The sequence below is a fragment of the Tenrec ecaudatus genome, chromosome 3 (assembly GCF_050624435.1).
Source record: "Tenrec ecaudatus isolate mTenEca1 chromosome 3, mTenEca1.hap1, whole genome shotgun sequence".
Classification (NCBI taxonomy): Eukaryota; Metazoa; Chordata; class Mammalia; order Afrosoricida; family Tenrecidae; genus Tenrec; species Tenrec ecaudatus.
In genome coordinates, this window is record NC_134532.1 from 32,181,100 (window position 1) to 32,199,501 (window position 18,402).

Below are 18,402 nucleotides of genomic sequence, written 5' to 3' on the forward strand. Positions count from 1 at the left end.
GGATTTAGTACTTGTTCAGTGTTATTTCATTGCCATTAAACCTGAGGGGTCCATGTTCCAGAAGTCGATCACCAGATCTTCCTCCCAGTCCCTATTTCTGAAGATTCCACTAAGACCTGTGCACCATGGGTGGTCCTGCTTGTATTTGAAACACTGGGTGGCAGTGCTTCTGGCATCACAGCAACCTGCACGCCACCACAGGACAGCACTGTAAGATGAGTGCTGTGAGCTAGAATACAGGCTCCACAAACATAAAGAATGTGTTTCTGTACCATAATCCCTTTCATATATACCTGTAAAAATGGTTTTCTCCTAAGTAGAACATTCACCATGTTTCGCATTTCCAACTTTATCTAGCACTTAGTTGTCTTTCAGTAAAAATTGATTAAATGAATACATTTAACCTCTACCAAATGGAATTAGCAAGTCATATCACTCCTGTGGTCTATTGGTCTTATGTCTTCCTTCTGTTATGTTTGTTGTATGTATTCATGTACCTCTTTAAGCAAATATCAAACCTGTGTCCATTTATCACTTTCATATCCAACCTGATTTCTATAGTAACTATTTTTATCACTTGAATTGTTTACATGATTGTATTTCGTCCAATGGGCAATAAACATTAAGCATAGTCTTTTATTTATAGTCATAAAAGAGGGTTGTCACTAAAGATCTACTTTATATCAATGCGTATTTTAAGGGGTCCATTGTAAACCAAGATGTTTAAAAGAGTCAATGTTGTGTTCTTTTATAGAAATCCAGAAAGATGATGATCATTTGCTTGAGCACTTGCAATGTGAAAGATGCATTGACAGAATGGAATGGTGCTACAAATGTAATACATATTCTCAGCATAAAAATAATTTTCCTCCAAAGGTAACTTATGAGATGTTTGGATTACATGAAAAAAATGTAAAATCAGATTTAATCATTCTGGAATTAAATCAGAACAGAAGCAACAAAATACAGAAGTCAGTTGTGCTCACTGAAGATGAGAAAATTTTTCTCCACAGTGAACAAGAGCAATTTTATACTGAAATGAAATTCCCTGAGTGTGAACCACCCAGGTTCATGAAGTCACAGTGCATTCAGCATCAGGAGTCTGATGAAATTGAGAAACCACACACAGGCGATAAATGTGGAACAACCTTCATTGAAGACTCTGTGTTCTATGAACACCAGATTATTGGTATACTAGATAGGACCTACGAATGCAGTCAGTGTGGGCAAATATTCAAGAAAATGTTCAAACTCAATGAACATTATCAAAAAAGTCATGAAGGACAAAAGCTAGGAAAATGCTTGCAATGTGGGAAAAATTTTCACAGTGTATCATACCTCTAGGGACATCAGGAACCTCATGTGGCAGGAATGTCCTATGTATGCAGTGAATGTGGGAAAGGCTTCACTAGGAAGAGTGATCTCACTGCTCATCAGCAAACTCATACTGGAGAGAAACCCCACATATGTGGTGAATGTGGAAAAGCCTTTATCAGGAAGACTCTTCTCACTGTTCATCAGCGAACTCATACTGGAGAGAAACCCCATGTATGTGGTGAATGTGGCAAAGGCTTTAGCCAGAAGAGTAAACTTACTGTTCACCAGCGAACTCATACTGGAGAGAAACCCCATGTATGTGGTGAATGTGGCAAAGCCTTTTTAATGAAGAGCGATTTCACTGTTCATCAGCGAACTCATACTGGAGAGAAACCCCATGTATGTGGTGATTGTGGAAAAGCCTTTATTCGGAAGCATGCTCTCACTGTTCATCAGCGAACTCATACTGGAGAGAAACCCCATGTATGTGGTGATTGTGGAAAAGCCTTTATTCGGAAGCATGCTCTCACTGTTCATCAGCAAACTCATACTGGAGAGAAACCCCATATATGTGGTGTCTGTGGCAGAGGCTTTATCCAGAAGTCTGCTCTCACTGTTCATCAGCGAACTCATACTGGAGAGAAACCTCATGTATGTGGTCAATGTGGAAAAGCTTTTATCAAGAAGTGTAACCTTACTGTTCATCAGCGAACTCATACTGGAGAGAAACCTCATGTATGTGGTCAATGTGGAAAAACTTTTATCAAGAAGTGTAACCTTACTGTTCATCAGCGAACTCATACTGGAGAGAAATCCCATGTATGTGGTCAATGTGGAAAAACCTTTCTCACGAAGGATGGTCTCACTGTTCATCAGCGAACTCATACTGGAGAGAAACCCCATGTATGTGGTGAATGTGGCAAAGGCTTTAGCCAGAAGTGTGCTCTCACAGTTCATCAGCGAACTCATACTGGAGAGAAACCCCATGTATGTAGTCAATGTGGAAAAGCTTTTATCAGAAAGAGTAAACTTACTGTTCATCAGCGAACTCATACTGGAGAGAAACCCCCATGTATGTGGTGAATGTGGAAAAGGCTTTATCAAGAAGACTGCTCTCACTATTAATCAGCAAACTCATAGTGGAGAGAAACCACATAAATGTAGTGAATGTGGCAAAAGCTTCATTCGTAAAGGAAATCTCAAAACTCATATAAAAATTCACAGGAGTAAAACCCTATGTATGTGGCAAAGGCTTTATCCAGAAGATTTCTCTCACTGTTAATCAGCTAATTCACACTGGGGAGAAACCCCATGTATGTCGTGAATGTGGAAAAGCCTTTATCTGGATGGCTTCTCTCACTATTCATCAGTAAACTCATACTGGAGAGAAACCCCATGTATGTGGTGAATGTGGAAAAGCTTTCAGCCAGACACAATGCCTTACAGCACATCAGAGGTTTGACAAAGGAAAAAAGCCCTTTGCATGAATTAAATGTGGAACATCTTATATGTGGACATCAGATCTCGTTAATCATGAGAAATTTCCAACAAGAAAACCTTTCATTGGAGTTAGTGTAACAAAGCTTTCAAAACAAAGGAAGAGGTGCTGGAGTTTGCCCTGGGCCAAGTGTGTGAACGGACAGTTGTGACTTACCATATGGGTACCCGTGTTCTGTGTTGCTGTCCCTCTACTGACATGGCCCACCATTTAGGCGGCAGATGACCTTCCAGACTTCCACAGAGTGCATGTTCTTCCTCAGATGCATGAAGGTTCCCTAGACTATGCATGGTAGTCCCTGGAGAAGTGCTGACAAGGTGGGGAAACCACAGCTTCTGAGAGGAAAGCCTCACTGCCTTCATTCCCTTGTCTCTGCTGAAACTGAGTTTGTGTCTGGGCTCACACTGAGTTCCCATCACTGTGTAACTTGCACAGTAATACATGGCCGTGACGTCAGGATTCACAGAGCTCAGTTTTAAATTAACCTGGTTCTGGGATGTATCCCTGGTGATGCTGACTCAGTACTGGAGAGCTGGATTATAGTTTGCGCCCCCCATTCTCCCATATTATCCCAATCCACTCCAGATCCTTTCCTGGAGCCCGGTGGACCCAGGTCACATGATAGCTGGTTAAAGACAATCTAGAGAGAGCACAAGTGAGAGACAGGGTCTGTGAGGGCCTCACTAGTCCAGGGCCTGACTCTTGTAGCTGCACCTGGGCCTGTACAGCTGGGGATAGAGAGAAACCCAGTGAGTCATGTGCCCTGATGCTTCACTCCCAGACTTCATGTCTGACTCCCTGAACCACTCACCACCCTGAGTTGCCAGAAAGAGGAAAACCCACACATGCTTCATGTTCATGTGGATAAGATTCGTGACACCCAGAAAATGCTCTCCAGGTGAGAAGGAATATGAATTTAAGTCCTTGCATGTTGTGGTTTTATTTGGGTTCTTGTCAGGCATTTGCGAGTGGGAGGTGCATGGTATGTAAAGGTGGAAAGGGCTGAATGGGGCCCCTGCCTCTGGGACTCACACTAGAAAAGTGATGCTGGTGGAGTCCTTGAGAGAACACAGCCCTCTCTTTGAGGTCTTCACTCTACCAATCCTGGGGACATCTGTGCAGATTTTAAGTTTAATGTAGCTTTACATCTATTACCATCAGAAGTACACAGATGATCTGGTGAAATTAAACACAATCTCTATGCTTACCAGGCAATGGAATCAAGACTAGGCCTACCTGAATCTTTTCATTCCCTTTGACCACGTAGGGAAACAAGTATATGTCTCCTTAAAACTCCTTTCCCCTTTAACATTTCAGAATATTTGGGAAGGGATAAAATATACTGTGTTATAGTCCATGTTTAATATTGAAATAAAAGTGTTTCCTACCAACAAGGTTATTTGTGGGGTTACAGAAACCCACAGAAATCATAAGAAGGTCATGTTTCGTCCCATGGATTAGTACCCTATGTGTGTGATGGGTATTCTGAGCCCCCTGCTGACAGCAACTCATCACATACAGGAGAGGTGTTTCTTCAGCTTACACTGTCTTCCAACTTCTGTGGGGCACACAGTAACATTTTCTCTGGTCATAAGCATTCAGACTGTTGGTCAGGAGTGTTACCTGCAGTTGTCTCTGCAGATTTCAAAACACGGGCAGTGGAGCTCCCATAGTGGTCAGCACAGCAGCTCTAACTGCAGTCTGTATCCAGGCTCCTGTGGGGCCTTAGCATCCCTGCAAGTCAACTTTCTCCCTGAGGTTATTTTTACCTCTGGTCCCTCAGTGGGAAAAGCTTTAGAGGTAGAGAGTGCTACAAGTTGCAAACATTGTGAACTGGATAAAGTGAAAGGAAGTATGATCTACAGACATAGCTCTTTATACAGATTTTGATATTGAGATATACGCCACAAAAAATACTGGTAAAGAAAATCTGGCTCAAAGACAAAGATATTCTCCAGGATTTAGGCTGCCTTCTTTACAGAGGAACGGGGAAGTATTTAAATCAGGCTTCTATTCAAAATAATTTAAACTGGAACTTTTTAGTTAATTATTTGATGTTAAGGGGAAAGTTTCTAGTCCGAATTTTTTTGGGGGTAGTTTTCTGTTATGTTTGATGGGAAATTTTGCAGATGTTTGTAATTGTTGAAAACAATACTCTAATGCCACTGAACTACACCTGAGAAGAATGTTGCAAATAGTATTTTGTTGCATGTTTCATGAGAAAAATATGTTCCAATACATGACAGAAAGTTTTGCACTCATAGCTGCAAACGGACAGAAATTCTTGCCAGTACAATATTTCAAAAACTTTAAAATACTGAACAGGAAAAGGGATTATGATATAAACCAATAACTGAATTTACAAGAAAAAATTTCATAATGAAGTAGTCTATGTTTATTATTTTATTTGATTATTTGTTTTATGCCCAAACCATCTTATAGTTAGCTGTGGTCATCATATAATCATTTGTCAATTTCACAGGATTAAGAGTGAAGGGGTGGAGTCTAGCCAGTTAATCAGATTATAGCCAATGTGGCCTCTGTGTTGGAGTGGCCTTCTCCTGAGGATTCTGGGAATTCCTTCATTCCTCCTTGAATGTAGGAGTCTGTCTCTCTCTGTCTCTTTCTGTTGACTTCCTGGGAGACATTGCAGCTGACAAGACACGTGGAACTATGCGAGTGCTCTCAGCTGGAGAAATCACGTGGACCCATGCCAGCGCTGAGATGCTTACAATGCCACCAGATCCAGAAGACTTCCCACCCACTGGCCTGTGGTCTTGCTGCATTTGGCATCATTGCATGTGTTTTGTGAGTCTGAAGAAGACTTTAAAAATAGGTATCGGACATATGGTCTAAGATTGGACTTAAGGACTTGATCTGGACTGGACTGGGTGGGATGTTTTCTTGATATTTGAGTTCTCTTGTATATAAAGCTATTTCTCAAGGACGTGAGTGTCTATGAATTTGTTTCTCTAGTCTACCCAGAGTAACACAGATATCATATCATCCCACAGTTCCATCACATCAAGCAGGATGAAAACATCTTTCTTGAACTTTTTAATATCGGCTCTCTTTTACCCCACCCATTGCCCCACTGTACCTCCAAGAAATCCTTGTTTGTCTTGCTGCCTCTATACATTTATCAATTCTGGGTTTGTATACTGTTAAACAGAAAGACACATAACAAAACTCAAGAGTATTACCCCCAATTGCAAAATACATCTGAGATGAACCCAAAAGGAATTGCAAGTTGAGGAAGAAGGCAGTCCAAGTGTAGTCTTCTGTCCTTCCCTGGAGTCCAGGACTGAACCAGTTATGTTTAGGATCTATTATGTCAGTCTGGCTCCTGGAATGTGGTGACCTTGCTGGATAACTGCCTTTCCAGGGCTTCTGTGTTCAAACATACTCTTTAGGTCTGGTGTCCTACAGCCTGCACCTTCTACCTTTGGTTGAACACATGCTAACATTCCCCAAACTGATTGTTAAATATATTACAAGGAATACAAACGACAATGACAAAACTAACTCCCTGCCTTCCAGTAGATTCTCCCTCATAGCACAGCCCTATTTTGTCATCTTTGCTGGTGAGGAGGGAACACTGTTCTTTTAGCAGCGCAAAAGAAGGATGCTTACAAAACAACATCCCTGAACTGACCGCAAAGTGACACTGCTGGCTGGGGGGAGTGAGACCCATTACTGATGAGCCAGCTCCATCTCTCCTCTGTGTGTGCAAAGTACTGTTGCATGCAGTGTTTGTTGGTAAACTGTGCTTTTGCTGGGGACCGCAGACAATGGTTTAACAGATTCATGCTGTTAAGTTGACCTTACATTACAATAGAGGGGGATACTATTATTTTTGTACATCTACCTTTAAATTGAAGCACAGCAAGTGAAAAAATATATTTAAAAGGAAAGCTAAGTGTTGGATTGACCCTGTGAACAGCTCACTGCTTTGGGATTGCCAAATTTGCGGGTAGGGAGCTTGGTTGGGGCCTGGGATATAATACCGGGTGTCCTTTAAATTGGTTTATTCACAGAGAGCACAGCTGTGCTCTCAATCATGCCGTCCGAGTTCACAGCACCTTCCTGTGCTTTGCTTCCCTTGCAGGTGCTGTGGCAACTCCCGGCTGAACTGTTGATACTTCAGGATCATTCCACAGAAGCCTGCAGAGACAACTGGAGGCTTGATGCTGAACTACAAGGTCTGCAGAGGGAGGAGAGCTCCCACTGGTGATAATCCCTAGCTATGCTCAGCTCCTTCCTGCAGATGATTACATCAGGCCACGTGGAGAGAGTCTCAGCACTGGGGAAACAGGAGTTCTTGGAATCTGCCAGGAGCAGGGCTAGGTGTCGGTGGAGGTGTTTCTATATTGCTTTGAGAAAGGAATCACAAAATGCCTCACCGTGCTAGTAGAAATAGGACCTGGTATTTCGAGGTTTCCGGCACTTGTCCTGCACAGGCCTGGTACCTTTCAGAACTGGTGCCCAGACTCTAGCCTGATCCACTTCTGAATGTACACTCCTCCTCCCTGGGCCATTCACTGTATTAGAAAATTGACACCCCAGGACCACGCATAAACAGCGGATAATTCTGAGCTGTTTAGGAAACCACTGTTATAAGCACAATAAAAGTGCACTCTTCTAAAAATAATTCACAGGGTACATAAGGGACTCTAGTGGATTGATTATACTCCTCCCTTGCCCCAAACCACAATAACCTCTGGAATCTCTCATGAATATAGATGCCAAAATCCTCAACAAAGTCCTGGCCAATAGAATCCAACAGCATATAAATTTATTTTAAAAGACCAATATTCTCAGGTCAATGAATCAGGACAGAAAACCCAACAATAAAAACATCCACATACAATTGATTTTTACATTGGCCCAAAAGACATTAAATGGGAAGCAGGTGCCCTCCTCAATAAATGGTGCTGGAAAATCTGGATATACACCTGCAGAAGAATGAAATGAAATATCTCATTCTATGTACTAAAATAACTCCAGGTGGATTAAACACCTACATGTAAAATCCAGAGCTACCAGCATCATTAGTCCAGGGAATACATGGGCTGGCAGAATTAACAAAAGAAACATACTCCATAGAAGGTAAAGTAGATGAATGGGACCTATGAAAAAGAAAACACTTGTGTAAATCAATAGAGTTTATTTAATAAAAGAGTAAAAAGAGAACCCACAGACTGGAAAAGTATATTTAGTAATGACACATCATATAAAAGACTAATGATTAAGATCCACAGAATTTTACAAGGTTATGGCAAGAAAAAACTTTTGATAAGATGGGCTAAAAACCCGAACAAACAATTCATACAAGATGATAGGTAAATGGCTAATAAACACATGTGGAAATGCTCTAGGTCGGTAGTCATTCAGGAATTGGAAATCAAAACAACAATGTGATACCAACTAAGGCCCAGTAATGTATCCCAATTTAAAAACAAAACAACAGAACAATAAAGGGTGGACAGGGTCTGGTGGGCTAAGGACTTTTGTATAACTGCTAGTAGTCATGTAAATCTGTACAGCCACTATAGAAGGAGATATGGTGATACCTAAAACATGGAAATTGAACTACCATCTGACTCACCAATACCATTACTGGGCATATACCCCAAAGAAATAAGAAAGAGATGATGAACAGACATGCATTCCCCCATGATCATTGCAGCACAGTTCACAATAGCACGAAGCTGGAAACAGCCTAAATTCCCATCAAGAGAAAAGTAGATACATTAAAAAAAAAAAAAACTCTGATGTAAACACACAAATAATATGATTCCATAAAAAGCAGCATTGAAACACCTCAAGTCGTGGAGGGCTCTGGAAGAGATTAGGCTGAGTGAAGTTAGTCAAGCACAAAAGGACAAATGCTATCTAAGTCCACTGCACTTGGGAAAAGTGGCAGAAAGGGCACAAGCTCAAGTTTGCAGGCCATCAGGTCTTCTGGCTGGGAGCTAGATGGCCTGGGAAAGAGCTGGACCAGTGCCATGAACCACAAATCCTCTGTTCAAGGTAAGTATAGTGGAGGTCATTTGGCCAGAGGACACTTCCTGATCTCCTGATAGCTGGGATCCATTGGTGGGGGAAAGGGGGCAGGATGCTGAGTAGTAGCAATATGGATCTGGGGTGAGGTCCCCTGGAGAGGGTGGTGGCCCTCTCAAAGGGGTGAGGCTTAGTGATGGTAGGGGGTGGGCAGCACTGGAGAGGGGGGATGGAACAGTCAATTTTGGGTGAACATTAGTGCGTGTCTGTTGGGGTATGGGAAAGGAGAGCTGACAGCCAAGTGGAGTAAGGAGGGACTGCAGGTGCTCTTGGGATCAACAGGTAGGGAGGGTATTTCATGACTTGCACTCGGAGAGCAGAGCTGACCTAGGACTCTGGGGTTACCTGGGAAACCAGGTCAGATGTCACAGAACATCGGGAAACTGAATCCTGACTCTCAGAGTACAAGTCATGCTGCAGAGCTGCTTCTGTGGGATCCCCAAATGGGAACTCCACTGGGGGAACTGGATTCTACCCCAGACTCTGTAACCTGAGGATTTAAGCTGGAAAACACATGGTGTCTGGGGTTGAAGAAAACAGCTGTACCAAGAGCTGTCTACTATTGGTTGTCTAACAAACAAGTCTTGGTACAGCAAGTGTGCTGTGTTAAGACGTATTATCCTGGCAACTCTGTGAGGCTGTTCTGTTGCAGTCTGCTTATACTCATCTACATTAGACTGTTTCTCAGAGGTTTGCCGCCATTGGAGCTCACTGTCTTGTAGCAGTGTAATTTGTTTGGTTATTTTTCAGAAAATGAAACCTAGAGATGTTGTGCTCACAGGGAAAGAAAGCATAACAAGGTTTTAGGGTGCTTGAAGGGTGGAGGAGAAAAAAGGGAGATGATGTCAAGAAGTCTAGGAAGGAACCCTATCATTTGGAAAACATGTATGAGTATGCAAGAAATTGCACAATTAGTTTTGACAGAATTGAACTATGGAACAATATGACCTATACAGTGGTTCCCAAGTTAAATAATTTTAATTTTATCAAATAAAAGGTAATAAAGGAATAGCTCAAGGAATGGGTTTGTGGCTTGCACTAAATCCTATCCCCAATTTAAGAACTGTCAGTTTGAGCCCAAAGGACGATGGCAACGGAGTGACACATGCCAGGGGGACTCTGCAGAATACAGCCCAGGAGAGTTGCTTAGAGGGAAATTCAATGCTGCTGGATCGCAGGAGGTGCATCATAAAGATAAGTAGGCACATATCCACTGGGTTTTGAAGGGCTGTGGGTTTTGGCTTACATCAGTGGAAGCCGCCGGGGGCTTGTCCTTAGCCCAGCCACTGTATCTGCAGGAGCCTGGACCATTTGGAGCCTATAGCAGGGCTTGGTCTAAACACAGCCACAGTTTTCCCCTGCCTGCCTCAGGGCAGGGACAGGACCCTGGCAGCTCCACCAGCAGGGATCAGGGTTCAGCTACATTGTTGCTTCTGTTTATATCTCTGCTCTCTATTCCAACATAGCCTTGGAGGGCTGCACAGGAGCTTTTTCATGTCATGGCCACAGCTTGCTGTGCCTACGTGGTCTGAGCAGGGACTAAACCCAACACCCCACAGCTCCACAGGCAGGGATCAGGGTTCAGCTACACTGCTGCATCTGTTAACATCTCTGCTCTGTGACCCCCCACATCTTTGAGGGCTGCTCAGCAGCTTTCTTGCTACTCTTGGGGCTCAGCTGCGTATAGCAGCTGGGGCTTGGGGCAGGGAGTAAGCCCTTGCAGATCCACAGGCAGGGAGTGGGACTCAGCTACATAGTTGCTTTTGCTTCCCTCACTTCCCTATACCCATGCAGAGTCTAGTCTAACATTTTAATTTTTCTCCCCCTGCTCTTTATTCCTACTCTGCTCTCTCATGCTCCTTTGCAGACATATGGGGCACTCCCATTGCCCTAGGGCATTTGCGCCTTGGCCACACCCAGCTAGGTGAGCTCCACCCTGCATAGATAGCCAAAGGCTAGGGAAAGGCCTGCTTGCTCTCCAGGGGATACTCCTCAGACTTCTCACCAGGGAGTTCCTGCCTGAGTACCTGGGGACATAAGGCAGCTCAGCCAACACTTTTCAACATTCAAACCAATAACAGGAACATCAGCCCAGCCTGTGCAACACTGGTGCAGGCAGCCGACCTGCCATCTGGAGTACTCCCCTGATAGGGAACTCACAGGAAGATAAAGTGGTAGGTTAATACCATAGCAAAATCAGCTGTAGGCAGTTCGAAGAAGTATTCCTGTAAGTCTTCCAGAGAGAGACTAGAAAATGGCACCTGGTCCATCTAAAATAACTCAACGCAAAAAGCCATCACCCCTAACGACCTCAACGAAAAAACAGGAGAAAAAAAAGACAAAGGCAGAAGATGTCCTGAACATAACAACATACATAGAAGAAGCAGACATTGAGATGCCACGCAAAGAAATTCTCAAATGCTGCTTGGAGCCATGCAGGACATGAGGGAAACAATACAGAAAAAGGATGAAACGATACAGGAGCTTAGCGAGGAGATAACGAAAAACAATAGCAGAATCATGTTCCTTGAAAACTGATTGGAGGAGTCAGAGAACCCTATCAGTGTCTTGGAGGACAGCCAAGCAGACTTTAATAAATGTGAACAAAAATCTAACAAGAGCATCAGAGAAGCTGAAGAAAACTTAAGAGCTATGTCTGATGCTATGAAGCGGAACATTAGAATTATTGGCCTACCGGAGGAAGACACAACGAAGAATCATCTGCTACAATAGCGAGAGAATTCTTGGAGGAAAACTTCCCCAGCCTAATGAATGAAAACCAGGCAACCATCCAGGAGGCAGAAAGAACACCAGCATGACGGGACCCCAAGATGAAATCACCAAGGCACATAATAGTTAAACTATCCAACTTTGAGGAAAAGGAGAAAATCATGAGAGCAGCCAGGGAAAAACAAGCAGTCACATATAAAGGTTCCCACATAAGGATATGCTCAGACCTATCAGCAGAAACTATGAAAAAAAGGAGAGAGTGGAGTAACATACTCCACAAATTGAAGGAAAACAACGCAAATCCAAGAATACTCTACCCAGCCAAATTATCGATCAAGATAGATGGAGAAGTAAAAGTCTTCCCAGACAAGGAAAAACTCAAAAAATACGTTACAACAAACCCAGCCTTACAAAAGATCCTCGCCGACTCAGTATGGGCAGATGAACAACACTCACCAAGCACAAATAAGAGACCAACACATAGAACAACTTCACCCAGAGCACAACAAGGAGAAAACAGACCCCAAGATAGCAATGGTTTATGGATGGAAAGAAGTCAAGAATGGTACACACAAAACCACACACTAATGAGAAAGGAAAGTAGGAAAACTCCCAACACAAAAGGTATAAAATGGCACCACAGAGTCCACAGATGGAGATAATAACCCTGAATATCAATGGCCTGAACTCAGGCATTAAAAGACTGAGACTAGCAGAATGGCTTAGAAAACACAACCCATCAATTTGCTGCCTATAGGTGACATATCTCAAGGCTACAGACAAAAATAGGCTGAGAATCAAAGGCTGGAGAAGGACCTACCAAGTACACAGCAATACAAAAAAAGCAGGGGTTGCAATCCTAATCTCGGATTAAATTGACCTCAAAGTACAAACCATAAAAAGAGATAAGGAGGGATACTATCTAATGCTCAAGGGAATCATAGACAATGAACCACTAAGCAATGTAAACATATATTCCCCAAATGAGAGACCAGCTGAATATGTCAACCAAACACTCCAAAAGATTAAGAAAAAATCACAGACCCGACAATTATAGTGGGTGACTTCAACACACCACTCTGAGAAAGATAGATCACAGGGAAAGAAACTCAACTATGATGCACATACCGGCTTGGAAAGAACTGGAGGAAATCATGCTAAGTGAAGCAAGTCAGGTACAAAAGGAAAAGTAAAACATGATCCCCCTGAGGCAAATATTTAAAAAAATGCTAAAGTGGCCTAGGGGAAAAAGTTACTATATACTAACTTTTTTGGGTTGAAGACTGTGTAGTATGGCAGAGACCAGATCAAAACCAGGGATGCACATAGTAGACAACTGGGGAGGAGGTGGGGAAAGAAAAATAAAAGGATGAATATAAGGAAGAAAAGGTGAGCTGGGGCATGGGGCACTAACCCACCCAAGGGGAGGGTATTGTTTATATCTCCACAGGGAAAGTGGGACCAGACTTTCACCCAGTGCCGCAAGGTGTGAATACAACATTCCGGCGTGGAGTAGGGAACCAGTGGAGAGGTCTGGGAGGCTGGCCCCAACACCAAAAATTAAGTGGATTCCTGCCCCTCCCCCAAGAAGAATTTGTTTCAAAGGACTACATTGATTCTACAGCTCGGGCAGAGGGATATATCGGATCAGAGCACACGGGCGCAGATGAAGGGGAGGAGGAGAGAGTAGAGCATAGCCTTGCCCACCAGGCCGTGAGGATGATGTTCCTGATTAGAGCAGCCAGTCCACAGAGAGGACAACATGGCCCCCACTATAAGACATGATACCCCTCAGTGACTAATGGCGCTACAGGGGAAAGCACCAGAGACACAGTGTGCAGATTGCACCTGACCTGATCCCATCACACTGAGGCAAATCACTGGGGGAGTTCAGCGGAACAGCAAGGGAATGGAGTGGCAAGGTCCCCAGGGAATGCTGAAAGTGGATTTGGGGCCAAGGCGTGGTGCCCACACAGACTGCACTGGAAAACACTCCTAAAGGCCAACAAACGAAACTTGAACTACCTACAAGCTTTTCTATCTTGATGTGTTTTGTTTTGTTCTTTGTCTGTGGTTTGTTTTGTTGTCTGGCTGCATACTGTTGCTTTGTTTTCCTCTGTCTTATTTTTGTGCTTGTTATTATCTCCACAGGTTTGTCTACATAAGACAGGCTGGATGAACTATCTGGAGGAAAAACAAAGGGACCGACAGTTCTGGGGGTATCTGGGATAGGGGGAGGTTGGGCGTAAAGAAGTGGTGCTAACAAACCCAGGGACAAGGGAACAACATGGGATCCAAATTGGTGGTGAGGTGGGGAGTGGCTCGCCTGGTAGGGAATGATAAGGGCAAGGTTACTTAAAGAAGAGGTATAGCTGTAACCCAGGTGGGGATAGAGCATAATAGTGGGGCAGGAGGAAAGTCAAGGGAAATAGAGGAAAGAACTAGGAGGCAAAGTGCATTTATACAGGTCTAGACAAAGACATGTACATGCAAATATATATATGAGGATGGGGAAATAGATCTATGTGTCTATATTTATAGGTTTAGTATTAAGGTGGCAGAAGGACCTTGGGCCTCTACTGAAGCACTCCCTCAATACATGAATAGTTTCTTCTATTAAATTGTCACTCTATGATCCTCACCCTCCCGACACAATTGCTGAAGCCAAAGCAGTTGAACAAATAAATATGAAGATAGTTGATGGTGCCCGGCTATCAAAAGAGATAGCATCTGGGGTCTTAAAGCCTTGAAGGTGAACAAGTGGCCATCTAGCTCAGAAGCAACAAAGCCCACATGGAAGAGCACATCAGCTTGTGTGATCACGTGGTCCCGAAGGGATCAGTTTTCAGGTATCAAAGAACAAAAAATCATATCATTGGCTGCACAGCTCCATGATACGATTGTCGAGGACAAACGGGTGCATAAGCAAACGTGGCGAAGGAAGCTGATGGTGCCCAGCTATCAAAAGAGATAGTGTCTGGGGTCTTAAAGCCTTGACGGTGAACAAGCGGCCATCTAGTTCAGAAGCAATAAAGCCCACATGGAAGAAGCATACCAGCTTGTGTGATCACGAGGTGCCAAAGGGATCAGGAATAAGGCATCATCATCAAAAAAACCCCAAAAACTTTAACATCGTGAATGAAGGGGGAAGTGTAGAGTGGAGACCCAAAGCCCATTTGTAGGCCACTGGAGATCCCCTCACAGAGGAGTCTAGGGGAGGAGATGAGTCAGTCAGTGTGCGATGTAGCACCAATGAAGTATACAACTTTCCTCCAGTTCCTAAATGCTTCCTCCACCCCACCCCCCAGTTATCATGATCTGAAATCTACCTTGATAGAGCAGAGGTTGTACACTGGTGCATATAGGAGCTGGAGGCACAGGGAATCCAGGGTGGATACCTTCAGGACCAGGAGTGTGAAGGGCGATACTGGGAGGGTAGAGGGTGAGTGGGCTGGAAAGGGGAAACCCAATTACAAGGATCTACATGTGACCTCCTCCCTGGGGGACAGACAACAGAAAAGGGGTGAAAGGAGACGCTGGATAGGGCAAGATATGACAAAATAATAATTTTAAAATTATTAAGGGCTCATGAGGTAGGGGTAGCAGGGAGGGAGGGGAAAAAAGAGGATCTGATGCAAAGGGCTTAAATGGAGAGCAAATGCTTTGAAAATGATGAGGACAAAGAATGTACAGATGTGCTTTATACAATTGATGTATGTATACGTATGAATTGTGATAAGAGTTGTATGAGTCCCTAATAAAATGTTAAAAAAAGAAAATAATCTAAGAAGTTGTCCTAAATATAGAAGAGCATGGAAATAATATTTGTGAAAGCCTTATTAATTCCCTGTAGTATGCAGATGCCTTAATACTGCATGCCATAAGGTAGTGTGACTTGAAAAACGTACTGATGAAGATCAGAGACTGGTGCCTTAACTACAGAATACAGCTCGAAAAAAAACAAAATCCTCACTATAGGACCAATACAAATTACCATGGAAAATGGAGATATGATTGAAGTTGTCAAGGATTTCATTTCACTTGGACCTCAATCAATATACACAGAAGCCATAGACAAGTGATGCGTTTCCCTGGGCATATTTGTTTCCCAGGACCTCTTTAAACATTTAAAAAGCAGTGTCTATTTGAGAACTAATATTTACCAGATCCAAGCTATTTTATTTTTAATTGTCTCATATGCCACTGAAAGTTGAAAAATGAATGAGGATGTTTAAAAGTAAAATGATGTATTTTAATTATAGTGCTAGTGAAGAATTTTATAGTTTGATGCACTGTCAATTGTAGCTTAGAAGTTGTACAATTATAATGCTTGTCATAAATGGATACTATGAAAATTTCATTTTAAGTATATTAGACATTTGTTGAGAGATCTGTCCATTAAAGGACATCATGCTTGATAAAGCAAAATATTGAAAAAAGGATGAACTTCAACAATATAGAACATCACAGTAACTGCAACTAAGAGCTCAAACTTGACAACTGTGAGAAGGAAGCAGGACCCATATGTGTTTCATGCTTTTTGTTTCTAACATTTCTATGAGAGTGACATGATTTAATTTGACTTAAACAGCAAAATGCAATGCCAATGACAAACATTTTGCTTGATGGTTACTTAATTAAATTTTTCCCTTTACATATTGGCACCTGATAAGGATACCCATTTAATACCTCTTTTATTTAATAATATGCTGCAAGTCTTTATGGCAGTTATTGATCAACAAGTGTCTAATAAAAGCTGAAAATGGTAGCAAAGATGTAAAACTATAATTGGAGATGGTATCACTCTAAACATGGACAATCCAAGGCCCTACAAGAAAATCATTGCATCCAAATGAAATGTTCAGCAATTTCACAGGCCATAGGTCAATATAGAAAAGTCCATTTGGATTCCGTGTACCAACCGAGAACGCTCTGGAAAGGAAATCAAGAAAATAATACCATTTACAAGAGCCACCTATAAGATAAAATGGAAAAAACCTGGGCAGAAAAACAAACATCTGTACAAAGAAAACTTTAAAAACACTACTACAGGATACCATAAGACATAAATTGAAAAATTAGCCATACTCTTTAATAGGGAATTTTACTTTGTGAAAATATCAAACACACCACAAGTGATCTCTAATTATAATGCAATTCTGATTCAGATCCCAGCATCTTTCTGAAAAGTTGAAAAAGAAAGGGAAGAGATTCTATGCCTAGAAGCTCTGATGGTGCAGTGGATTATACAATGGGCTACTAACTGCATGGTCCTCAGTTAAAAACTGCCAGCTACTCTTTCGGAGTAAGATGATCCTGAAAAGTTTTACGATCTCAGAAATCCAAAACGGCCAGTTAGCCCTTGTCCAATAGCAGTGGTTCTCAGCCTTTCAAATGCCATGACCCTTTCATACAGTTCCTCATGTTATGTTGTGGAGAACCCACACCATAAAATTATTTTCTTTGCTACTTCATAAATGTAATTTTGCTACTGTTAAGAATTGTAATATAAATATCTGATATGCAGGATGCATTTTCTTTGTTACAAATTGAACATAATGAAAGCATAGTGATTCATCACAAAAACAATATGTAATTATATATTGTGAAATATTTATTTCTGATTACAAATAAATGAAATTTTGTCTTGAAGCATGGTGTAGCATGGTTAACAGTCTTTAATATAATGACAATAAACTGCATTGTTACATTTTGCAACTGTATGCATAAAAAGCCAGCGTCCGTGCAAATGCTGAGAAACCTTCTTTCTCACCAGATCAGAAGTTCTCAGTCTTTGCAAGAGCACAACGAAGTCTACTTTGGTATTTAGACTTGATAACCAAAAAGCTGGAAAGCCCTGTTTCACCGATATGTTGTTGGAAATGGAAGAAGATGCAACACAGTCTCAGATAGGTATATGACTGCCAACACTTGATCCAGAAATTTGTAACTGGCATTGTAGCAAAATCAGTTTGTGCTGCCTCACTGTTAATGAGTTCAATAAACACCTCTTGAACTGTCTCCGGAGCATCTTCAACTTTGACTGTGAATGGGTGTCTAGCAAGTGCAAATGGAATGTCAGGTAGATTTGGAAAGTACAATGAAATTTTATCTGCAAGCATGTGCAAGTGTTCTTTCATAGGAATGATCATCGTCATTCTTTTGTCTGGTTCAATGTCATGTTCCTCAAAAAAAGCAGATAAGTTAGGCAACATATAAATTTTATTTTCATCCTTTTTTTTGTGCCAAAGCTAAAGTTTCATTTGGAATGATCAGATCTTTTTAGAAAATCAAGTCATGTTGCATTTGTTCCTCACAGTGATCAATTTAACTCATTCAAGATGGAAAATGTGTCAACCAAGTAAGCTATTTTCTGTAGTTTACTTTGATCGCTGAAAAGTGCTTTGAACTGCGTTGTTGCCTTCTGATTTTAAAATGCTTTGAGTTCATCACAAAGCTCAAAAACACGTTTTAAAACGTTTACTCTTAACAACCATCTTACTTCCGTGTGAAATAGCAGAGCATTATTGTGCTCATCCATCTCGTTCTGCAGTTGCAGTCAACTGTTTAAAGTGCTCGCCTTTACAAAATTGACAGAACTTATGACACTATTCATTATTTCTTGTAACTCTTGTGGAAGCATCTTCATTGCTAATATTTGCCGATGAATCATACAGTGAATTCCGTTGACTTTTAGTGACTCATTCAGTACCAAACGTTGAAATGCAGGTAGGCATCCTAGCATAGCTGGAGCACCATCTGAGTAAACTCCAAAAACTTTTCCCAAGAGATCT

General features: G+C 42.0%; 1 protein-coding gene across 1 annotated transcript in view; it reads left to right on the plus strand.

Annotated features, from left to right (window-relative positions):
- Window positions 1–3,014, plus strand: part of LOC142443206 (uncharacterized) — a 61,332-nt gene extending 58,318 nt beyond the window's left edge. The window contains 2 exon segments of the mRNA XM_075544722.1: window positions 1,389–2,382; window positions 2,384–3,014. Of these exon segments, the coding sequence (XP_075400837.1) occupies window positions 1,389–2,382; window positions 2,384–2,599 (1,210 nt within the window). The 3' untranslated portion in view covers window positions 2,600–3,014.
- The last annotated feature ends 15,388 nt before the right edge of the window (window positions 3,015–18,402 follow it).